This window comes from Mustela lutreola, chromosome 9 (assembly GCF_030435805.1).
Source record: "Mustela lutreola isolate mMusLut2 chromosome 9, mMusLut2.pri, whole genome shotgun sequence".
Classification (NCBI taxonomy): Eukaryota; Metazoa; Chordata; class Mammalia; order Carnivora; family Mustelidae; genus Mustela; species Mustela lutreola.
In genome coordinates this window covers 105,057,188-105,067,895 of record NC_081298.1, presented here as the reverse complement: position 1 = coordinate 105,067,895, position 10,708 = coordinate 105,057,188, and the positions used below count along the sequence as shown (strand labels likewise).

General features: G+C 49.1%; 1 protein-coding gene across 4 annotated transcripts in view; it reads left to right on the top strand.

Moving 5' to 3' along the window:
* Positions 1-706: 706 nt before the first annotated feature.
* The window catches only part of TRABD2A (TraB domain containing 2A), a 54,721-nt gene continuing 44,719 nt past the window's right edge, over positions 707-10,708 (top strand). The window contains exon 1 of one of the 4 annotated variants that reach the window (XR_009357335.1): positions 707-1,020. Coding sequence is in view for 3 of the 4 variants with exons in the window: in XM_059188234.1 (XP_059044217.1) it covers positions 913-1,020 (108 nt within the window). In the remaining variant the exon portion in view is untranslated. The remainder of the gene's footprint in view (positions 1,021-10,708) is intronic. The other 3 variants (XM_059188234.1, XM_059188235.1, XM_059188233.1) reach the window with 3 other exon arrangements.

The window sequence follows — 10,708 nt, the reverse complement described above, 5'->3', positions numbered from 1 at the left end:
AAGGGCTGGTACAGTGCACTCAGGCCTGGGGAAGGAGGTGGCAGAGGCTGGGGACCGCTAGGTGCTTTGATAATCTCCCCCCCCCCCCCACCGAAGGATCAGTGCTGTGAAAAGGCCCTTGATTTTGGGGCAGAAAGGGAGCAAATAACATTTTGGAGGCCTCCTATGTGCATCAAACATGATGTTTTCCATCAATGTTTCTCATCTAATTTGTGAAGTAATCCGAGTTTGGTGTTCACATCCTTAATATTATTACCCTAAATCCCTTAAGAGGATACCTAATGGAGGGCCGGCTTTTGCGGTTCCGGACTTTTAAGCGTATAAGCACATACTGACTATTCCTCTCTTTTGCAGACAAAACTTCTGTGCCATTTCCTTTGTTTAAATGAGTTTTCTTTTAAAAACAGCTTATCGTTTGTTTCTTCGGACTGTCTCCTTCAACCCGGGGCTACCCTCAGAGCTGGAAGCCTAAATACAGACGCGGGGGTAGGAGCCGATAGGATTTCGGCGTGAGGCTGGGAGACTGCGCTGCAACTTCACTTTTCCCCTCTGGCCGCCGCACCCGGTGGCCCGCGGCCTGGGCCGGGTTTGGGCGGGAGCAGCGCGGCGGCGACTCCCGCGGCCGCCTCCGCGCGGGGCTGAAGGGCAGGGGAGAGTAGTGGGGGTGGGAGGTCAGGTCCCCGCCCCACGTGGCTGCCAGGGCCCGGCTCGCCCCAGCCCCGCCCGCCGGCGGTCGCGCGAACTGCAGGGGGAGGCCGGCGCTCCCGGTCCCCCGAGCCCCCGAGCCCCGCGCGCTATGGCGGGCGCCCCGCTAGTCCGCAGCTCCGCGGCCGCCGGCTAGCCGGGCTGCGCGGTCCCTGCTGCCCTACTCCTTCCCCCCGCGTCCCGGGCCTCGGAGCCGCGCTGGGGAGGATGAGTCCCTGGAGCTGGTTCCTGCTGCCGACCCTCTGCCTCCTGCCCACGGGCGCAGACCCTCGGCGCGGCGCGCCTGCCTCCGCCAACTGCGAGCTCAAGCCCCAGGTAAGGCGCGCGTCTCGAGCGGGAGAGGCGGCTTCCCCGCGTTAGCCCCGCAGGCCCGCGAAGAACCGCGCGCTCGGATCCCGAGCCACCTCCCCCGGCCGCGCCTTCTTGCTGGGTTCCCCTTTCTGGCGGGGGTGCAAGCCCCCCGGCCGCATGAGACCCTGTTCCCAGCCCTCGCCATTGGGCAGGGCAGCCAAAGAGAGTCCCAGCGGGGTCTCCTGGGTCTCTCCCGTCTGCTTTGCGGGCTTTCGGGAACGTCGGGCGGAGGAGTCTTCGAAGCCCGAGGTGTGCAGGGACTGTGGCACATTGACTTTGGAAGTTTGTTCTGCCCGCTCTTCCCCGGCGTTTATTTCTCCTGCGCTTATCGAGATGGTAAAAGCGGCCTGCAGCTGCTTGACTTAACCGTCATATATTCAGTACCCGAGTTAGAAGGGATTTGGGGGAGTTGAAGTCAGTCCCCTTGTTTTACCGATGTGGGAGACTGGGGTAACTGAGGCTCAGAGAGGGACCTTTGCGCCCCAGGTCACACAGCGCATTCGCGAAGTAACCGCATCTGACAGCCTCTGGTTCACGCACAGGCGCTTCCATAGATATTCTCATCGGCGCCTTGCAGGTGAGGGGATCCCGGGCGAGGGAGTCCCGGTGACCTACCCGGGTTCACTCAGGCCTCCAGGAGCAGAAGCCGAGCGGCAATCGGACAGGTCTAGCGTCTCCGAGGCTGGCCCGCCTTTCGAGATGAATGTTTCCTTCTTCCGATTAGTTTTCTTAGGCTCAAATTTTCTGTCGTTCTCCAGTTCTTTCGAGCTCCGTGAAGGCTGTGTTTGTTTCGGTGGGTCTGATCTCCGGATCTCTGGAGTTGAGGAGGGTGATACTAGACCCTCGGACCTGAGGTCGGCCCACCTTCGGTGACACCTGCGGAGCATCGTGGGCCCTGTCACCGTGGTAATTTTATTCATCGTCCTAACCACACCAAAGGAGAGGGAGACCTAATTGAGCCTTTCTGGCTCGCGGGGCTGAGCGGGAAGTCACACTGAGGTCCCTGACGCGTCCTGGGCTGCGGACTTGCGGAGGGTCTCCCTTTAGGAAGGCGGGAGGCACAGTGGCAGGAGAGGAAGTCGCAGCAGGGAGAAAGTTTCAAACACCGCAGGACAGCTGCGCCCTTGGTCTACAAAACAGTCTATCCTTTCCTGTGAAAGCAAACGTTTTTCACTGCTGCAAATCCACTCGTAATCCACGAGTGAGTCTTGGTAAAGTCTCTGTTTCTCTTGATTCTTGAACCCCTCTCCATGGCCTTTTTACTCTCGCAGTTCTCAAACTTTTTTGGTCCCAGGACCGCTCTACCATCTAAAAAAGTGCTGAGGACTCCAAAGAGCCTTTATGCATGTGGGTTAATGGAAGTTTTAGTAAGGACACACGCTCTTCATCTTCAAAGCAGTGATATTATCCCACACATGTAGCCTCTAGAAAAGTCTGTATATGCTTGTGAGAGAATGAGAGCATGAGAGGAAAATATCTTAGCATTATTGTTGAAATAGTTCTGACCTTGCACACTGCTTGGAGGGGTCTTGGGGACAGCCACAGGTCCCTGGACCACATTTGAGAAATCTCTGTTCTTTTCCGTGGGCAAACTGTCTTATCCCCTGCGGAGGTCAGATCAGTCAGCCGCAGGACTGTATGACCTGCTCTGTGGGGGACGCTGGGGGTGGGTGCCCCCCCCCCACCAGGCTGGGGTCTTGAGATTGTAGAGTGAAGCTCGGGAATCCAGCCTCCAATCCAGTGCAGCAGCTTACTGGGTAGCATTCTGCGATTTGAGAACTGGTTTGGTGTCCACTTTCGTTAATCATTACAGAGAGGTCTTCTAAGCTGATCTGTCTGCAGATACTGCAGATTTTGCGCTGAGCATCATGGGGGTCATCTCTTCCTTATCTACACTCAAACAGAACTCAGTGAGTGTTCTTTATTATTCCTGCCTCTGTTCTTTCACCTGTGCTGTTTCTTCCCACAAATATCCACATGCTTGCTCCTATACTTCTATCCGGTCTTTGCTCAAACTCTTTGAAAGAGACCTTTCCTGATTGTCTGTTGAAGATTATGTCAACCCCTGACCCACCTGCACTCCTATCTGCCTTTCCTGCTTTATTTTTTTCCAGAGCACTTAACTGATAAAAATTTGTTTGCTGCTGCTCTCCTACTCACTCCACACTCCCCCCCTCCCCCGCCCCACACACCATGTAATCTTCATAACGGTAGGAATTTTTGTTTGGCTTGCTTCGTCCCCCGTGCTTAGAAGAGCACTTGGGCACAGTAGATGCTCAATAAATATTTGTTGAATGAGGGCTGTTAACAGAAGCCAACTCACTTTGGTATCATTCTAATTGGTCTGCCGAAGAGTACTTTTGGAAAAGTGCGGTTATCACAGGCCCCAGGAGGCTGGGATGGAAGGAGCTCAGGGGTGCAGCCGCTAAGGGACTTAGCCCACATTGCACAAGTTGCCATTGAGCTCCTTTGTTTCATTGCATGGATTAAAGATACATGGTTTAAAATCGCCAGTGACTTAGCGGCCAGAGCTTGTAGCTTCTTGCGCTTGTCATCCATGGCTGTGTCTTTTTTCTTCCAGGCCAGTTGCAGCAAGGTTCAGAAGGACGTGTGTTTATGGTATTAAGTTTTTATTCTAATCAGTCATAATGGTTTTTTTTAAAAGTTTTTTTTTTTTTTAAATCTATTTGACAGACAGAGAGAGAGAGAGATAGAGCAAGCATAAGCAGGGGGAGCGTCAGGCAGAGGGAGAAGCCGGGTCCCTGCTAAGCAAGGAGCCCAATGTAGGACTCGATTCCAGGACCCCAGGATCATAACCCGAGTCGAAGGCAGATGCTTAACCCACTGAGCCACCCAGGTGCCCATCCTTCAGTGAAATATTAAAACACGAGGCTTCAACTAGTAGCATGTGGTAGCCGCAGTTACACTGAAATGGGGGTGGTAGAACAATTTTGTTCTTTTCCTTTTGTGGAGACGAAACAGCCCCATCCCTGAGTATAAGGGCGGCGGGGGCAGTTGCACCCCTAGGACCAATGCAGCGGCCTGGGGGCTTGCTGGTGGGCAGGGCAAGGGGAGAGGTCCCAGATCAGAAGCCCTGAAGACTTTCTTCCAGTTGATGCTCTCCCCAAAGCACCCCTGCCTGAGAGGGCACTGTCAGTGGCCCCAGGAAGGGACTGCTGGTGCTGTGAGGGATGAGCAGAGCTCCATTTATTGAAGAAGCTAGCTCTCCAAGATGAGGAACACTTCTTTAAAAACTCTTTAAGACCCCTGGCTTAAAAAAGTGGGAAGCTTCCCCAAATTGTGTTATTTTGAAAAGACAGAGTGGGAAAAGGTGGCATTTTGGAGATTTAAAAATGGTGTGGGGGCGCTTGGGTAGCTCAGTCAGTTATAGAGTCCGACTCTTGAGTTCAGCTCAAGTCGTGATCTCAGGGTCGTGAAATTGAGCCCTGTCAGGTTTCATGCTGAGCGCAGAGCTGGCTTGAGGTTCTCTCTTTCCCTCTCTCCCTCTGCCTCCCCTCTACGACCCTTGGCTCATTTTCTTTCTCTCAAATAAGTAAATAAATAAATAAAATCTTAAAAAAAAGAGTGGTGGTGTGGATTTATTTGGGGGGTGGGTGGGTCATGGGGCTAAGGGAAGAGGACCTGGACAGAGCCTTTTCTTCAGAGTTAGGAAGCGCTCCTAAAGCAGCCGCATGCCTACTAGCGTAGGAGTATAGTGTGTTCCATCTTAAGGTGGCATCTTATGGTGTTTTAAACCCAGGATTCAGGGCACCTGGGTGGCTCAGTGGGTTAAGCCTCTGCCTTCGGCTCAGGTCATGATCCCGGGGTCGTGGGATAGAGTCCCACATCGGGCTCTCTGCTCAGCAGGGACCCTACTTCCCTCTTTTTCTCTCTCTCCCTCTGCCTCTCTGCCTACTTGTGATCTCTCTCTGTCAAATAAATAAATAAAAATCTTAAAAAAAAAAAACAAAACCCAGGATTCAGGAGCCAGCCTGCCTGGCTTCAAACCCACTCAGCAGTTCTGGGACCTTGGATCACATCATAATCCTCTCAAGGTCTCAATTTCCGCATGTGGAAATGGCCAGCGTCTTAATTAATGGTGTATCTTCTCAACTGCCTTTCTTCTGATTCTGTCCTGAATGGGGGGGTGCCTGGCAGGCTTTCATCCCCAGCATGCCACCAAAACTCTTCTTGTTTCGGTCCCCAGTGTCCTCAGTGTTGCTCCATCCAGAAGCCAGTTCTCAAATCCTTGTGTGGCACCAGCCACACTGAGCCCCTTGCGCAAGTTCTCCTCCTTGAAGCACTGTCTTCACTTGCCTTCCTACCCTTTCGATTTTCTCTGCGACCACGACTGTCACTTCTCTCATTCTCTTTCGCTGGCTGCTCTTCTTTCCCTTGACTTTGCAAGGTGAGATCATTTCTAGACCTTTTCTTTCCTAATCGATACATAGTCCCTTGGAAATCTTATTCAGTCCCTTGACTCTAAATAACATCTAAATGGTGGCCGTACCTCGTGTTTATCTGTGGCCCAGGCCTCTCCCAAAGTCCGGACTCCTGCAGCTCAGCTTCCCCACTTGGTGGCTTACTGGACATCTCCACTCAGCAGGGCCCAAGCCAGACTTCTGACCTTCCCCTCTGCTCCTGTTCCACCACCCCCCTCCTTTCTCTCAGTCGATGGCAACTTCTTCCTCCTTTTAATTAACCAATTCATCAGCAAGTCCTATTAACTCTAGCTTCTAAAATACACCCAGAACCTGATCACATCTCAGTTCTGTCACTACAACTCGGTTTTCTCTCTTGGGTCCTTTGGGTAACTTCCTAACTGACTTCCTTGCATCTGTCCTCGACCCTCCATAGTCTGTTGACGGCCGTCAGAGCAGTCCTGTTCACGCATTTGGTGGCTTGTGTTGCTCTTCTCACAGAAACCTGCTGTAGCTCCAGTGTGGCCTGGCCATGCTCACCTCTCTGACCTTTCTTCCTGCTTTCCTCTTCACTCATCCTGCAGTAGTTAGGATGGCATCCTTGCTGGAACCTTTCTGCCTTGGGGCCTTTGCACTGCTGTTCCTTCCGCTTGGATGGAATACTTTTTCAGATATCCCCCTGGTTTGCTCTTTCACCTGCCTTCACAGCAAGGCCTAAATCTCCTACCACACGTTCCGTGATCTCGTTCACCTTATTTAAGGCTGAATCTTTCCTTCACCAGAATTCCCTGTTCCCTTGTCTGCTTTCATATTTTTTTACAACAGATATCACTGACATACCTGAGGCGGGGGTCTGTTTTTTATTTGCTTATACTTCTAGTGCCCTAGAATACCCCAGTATCTCATGCCTACAACAGTCCCTGACACCCAGTAAATAGTTGTGGGATAAATGCAAATTGAACAAATGAAGTAGGAGCATTCGTGTGCAATGCTTGAATGGTCCCTGGTGCACAGTGAACATTTCAGAACAGCTGGCTGTTCTTAGTGTCATTACTGTTATTACGTGGCTGGATGTCAGGACGTGAGTCTTGTTTTTTTTTTTGTGTGTGTGTGTGTGTTTTTTTAAAATATGAGCAGTTTTCAGCAAAAAGACTGTAAAACAACTCCATTGCTAGACTAATACTAATTGAAAAGGAAGAAATAAGTAATTAAATAAAAATGGATACATACAGTTGAACAGATTTTGTTTAAAGGCAGTGTAAAGATGAGCCTGGGGGGCTCAGTGGGTTAAGCCTCTGTCTTTGGCTCAGGTCATGATCCTGGGGTCCTGGGATCAAGTCTCTTATCGGGCTTCCTGCTTGGTGGGGAGTCTGCTTCTTCCTCTCCTCTGCCCCTTCCCCTGCTTGTTCTCACTCTCTCGCTGTCTCTGAAATAAATAAATAAATAAATAAATAAATATTAAAAAACTAAAGAGAAGTATGGGTATTTTGAGATAGGATGAGAGTTTAGGATGATTAAGAGTATTGGGGAAAAACAAACCCAAATCCAAGTGAAAGGAAACCACACCTCCTGCTCTGCCCATCCCCCAACCCTTGACCACAACCCTGCAGTAGGGGTTGCCTTTTCCTAGGAATATATTAGTCTGATATCACAGTCTCCTGGTAGATGACTACAGTTAGGTGCCCATGGGTTTAATAATAGCATTTTAGCTCTTTGCCATGTCTCCCAGTTGGAGGCTGTGGAGTCCCAGTTGGTGGACTATGTGGAACGTGTGTGAGCAGATCCTGTCCATTGGTCTGGGATGCCCCGTCATAGCACTCCCCAGGGCCCTTCAGTGAGCAACTCTTCCCCATAAAATGAATAAACCAAACTCAACCTCTGCCTCAAAGACCACCTCGACCGAATGAGTTGCCTTTACAGGTACTCATTTTGTGACCCATTTTAAACGAACCAAAGTGTAACTGTCAGTCTCAGCTTTTGAGTAGCATCTGTTAACCAGTGTTTTTCTACCAGCTCAATTTAATTTTAACAATGAGGCATTTGACTGCTTAATTAGCCTTGGCAACCATTGTTTTAGACAGAGTTTCAGTTTGGCTTTTTGATGTATTTAAATAACCCTGGGGACAGTCATTACTCCCTAAAAGGATGCCAGAGGGCTGGCTAGAGACCTTGGACTTGATTCATCTCTTAATATCAATTCAATCGTTAATAAGTTTAAAAAATACATTCTTACTTTCATTTTTCATTCATTTAACAATTACCTGCCTAGTTTGTTTATTCCCATAGCCTGTGGCAGATATTATCTAACTTTTAAAGATGGGGAATCTATATTTAAAAAAAGAAAAGAAAAGAAAAGAAAAAAGGGTGCCTGGGTGGCTCAGTGGGTTAAAGCCTCTACCTTTGGCTCAGGTCATGATCCTGAGGTTCTGGAATCGAGCCCCGCATCGGGCTCTCTGCTCCGCAGGGAGCCAGCTTCCTCCTCTCTCTATGCCTGCCTCTATGCCTAGTTGTATTTCTCTCTGTCAAATAAATAAAATATTAAAAAAAATAAATAAAGATGGGGAGTCTGAGGTACAGAGAAATGAAGTGGCTTTTAAAAATCTCAGGGAGGTCGCTGAGACAAGCAGAATTTAGACTCTTGTTACCAGTTAGTGCAGTCTTGAAAAGGTGTGTGTGTGAGCAGAACTGTAACTTAAATACTTAAAAAAACAACCAACCAACCAAGGTCACAGGCTGGGGACTAGGGCTAGTGAGATATGTTCTGTTTGGCTTGGATGGCATTTAAGAAAATGGGGGCAACATACTCCAACTGGATTTTTTTATTTATTTATTTATTTTTTTGAGTGAGTGTGGAAGCTGGGAGGGGCAGAGGGAGAGAGAATCTTTTTTCTTCTTCTTCTTTTTTTAAGGTTTTATTAATTTATGGTGGGGGAAGATCAGAATCCAGGGGGAGCAGTAGAGGGAGAAGCACACTTCCTGCTGAGCAGGGAGCTGGATGCGTGACTCCGTACCAGGACCCCAAGATCATGATCTGAACTGAAGGCAGATGCTTCATCAACTGAGCCACCCAGGCACCCCTTCAACTGGAATCTTTTATTTAAACTGAAGATTTTTAGTTGCTTTTGAAAAACCTGTTCTGGAGCGCTAGGCCTGCTCCCCGTGTGGCCATGACTGGCTCAGGCTGCTTAGGCAATAGTGTTTATCCAGAGCTGTGAGCCTGTTTGCTGCCAACTGTCCCCCACTGTTACCTCATGCCCAGCCCTTGCGTCCTCTGTCCTCGTCTGAGTGGTCAGAAGGTTTTTTTGTGGAGGGTGGCCAGAGGGCAGGAGAAGAAAAGGTTAAAGGCTGTGAGAATGAGGCCCCTGCGTCAGCCAGCTTTTGTCTTAGATTTTGAGATTCTTTGTAACTCTTCACTGGAAAATAGGTAGCTGCCTCTTACTGAAACCATTAACACACAAATGCAAATATTGCTGATCCTCATTCTTTGTGGATTTCGAAACCATTTGTGAATTGGCCTGCCTGCTAAAATTGATTTGTAACCCCAATGCTTGTGGCATGGTCATGGTCATGTGTAGCCATTTCCAGGACTGGAAAAATTTGAGGCCCCCGATGCATGCATACACTCTCAGCTGGGGTCAAATAAATCAATGCCGCACTTTGTTTCAGCTCTCAACAAATAACAGGTGAACAAGTGTTCTTTCAGTGGTCTGCTGAATACTATGTTTTTTGCATTTTTGTGCTGCTTATGGGTGATCTCACTGTTTAAAACAACCAAGCCCAGGTACCACCTCGTGTTCCTAAGCGCAAGGAGGCTGTGACGTGCCTTAGGGAGAAAATGATTGGGTTGAACGAGCTTTGTTCAGGCATGAGTTGTAGCGCTGTTGGCCATGAGTTCAGTGTTCGTGAATTAGCCACATGTATACAATATGAGCTTTTCTTTTCTTTTCTTTTTAAAGATTTTATTTGTTTGTCAGAGAGAGAGAGAACACAAGCAGGCAGAGTGGCACTCGGAGGCAGAGGCAGAGAAGCAGGCTCCTCACTGAGCAAGGAGCCCGATTCAGGACTCAGTTCCAGAACCCTGGATCATGACCTGAGCCGAAGGCAGCAGCTTAACCCACTGAGCCATCCATGCGTCTCAGTACGGTGCTTTTCAACAGAAGCATTGCTCTGTCAATGAAAATTTTATGTTCAGGGGCACCTGGGTGGCTCAGTGGGTTAAGCTGGTGCCTTTGGCTCGGGTCATGGTCTCGGAGTCCTGGGATCGAGCCCCGCATCGGGCTCTCTGCTCAGCGGAGAGCCTGCTTCCTCCTCTCTCTCTCTCTGCCTGCCTGTCTGCCTGCTTGTGGTCTCTCTCTGTCAAATAAATAAATAAAATCTTTAAAAAAAAAATGTTATAACCAGAGGCTTTTAGGAACCTAACCCTTGCATTTCTCCTAGGAGCATTATTTGGTAATTCAGTGTTTGTGGTGACATTATAGAACATAACTATGACAATAATGATAATAATGAGAGACAATAATAATGTAAGTTGAAATTCTGCAATCCAGGAAAGCATATTATTTAAAGGGCTGCTAAAATTAAAGCTTTTTTTTGTAAAGAAATGTCTTTTCTGTAAACCTGGACTATCACATTTTTGGGCTGCTTGATGCATGGTTCACCTCAGGAGTCTGACCTTGAGAAGTTCTGGAGGGCTGCCTTGTGCACATCTTTGTACGGGGTCTCTTAATAAACAGACACTTCCTAAATGCCTGCTGTTGAAACTGAGACCCTCAGGGTACTGTGGTTTGCCCTTGGGTGAATGGGTACCGTGGCTCAGCCTGTAGCTGTTGGGAGACAATGCGTGGCCCTTGAGAGCCACTGCTTCTGGGAATGTTGGATTCGAGATCTGAAGATGCAGACACCATCAGTCTTCCTGCCTGGGAAGTACCAGTGGTCTCCAGAGGCGTCCCCTCATCTCTATCAGGTGTGTCATTGCGAGTCCCTTGAGAGTCCCTGCTTTGCCTGAGGCCCAGTTCATTACTAGGGCAAACTCAAGGGCTGCTATTACTTTTTTCACTTCAATCAGCATTTTGGTGGAAAAGGGGAAAATGCTGCCTCAAGGACTCCTGCTGCTGTCAGGTGAATCTACCTGGACTCAGAAGTCTAAATCGTACTTTAATCATCTTTCTCCTGCAGTGTGGCCTGTCTGTCCTCTTCGTTTTCTCCTGTCAGGTTTCTGACCCTCCATATAA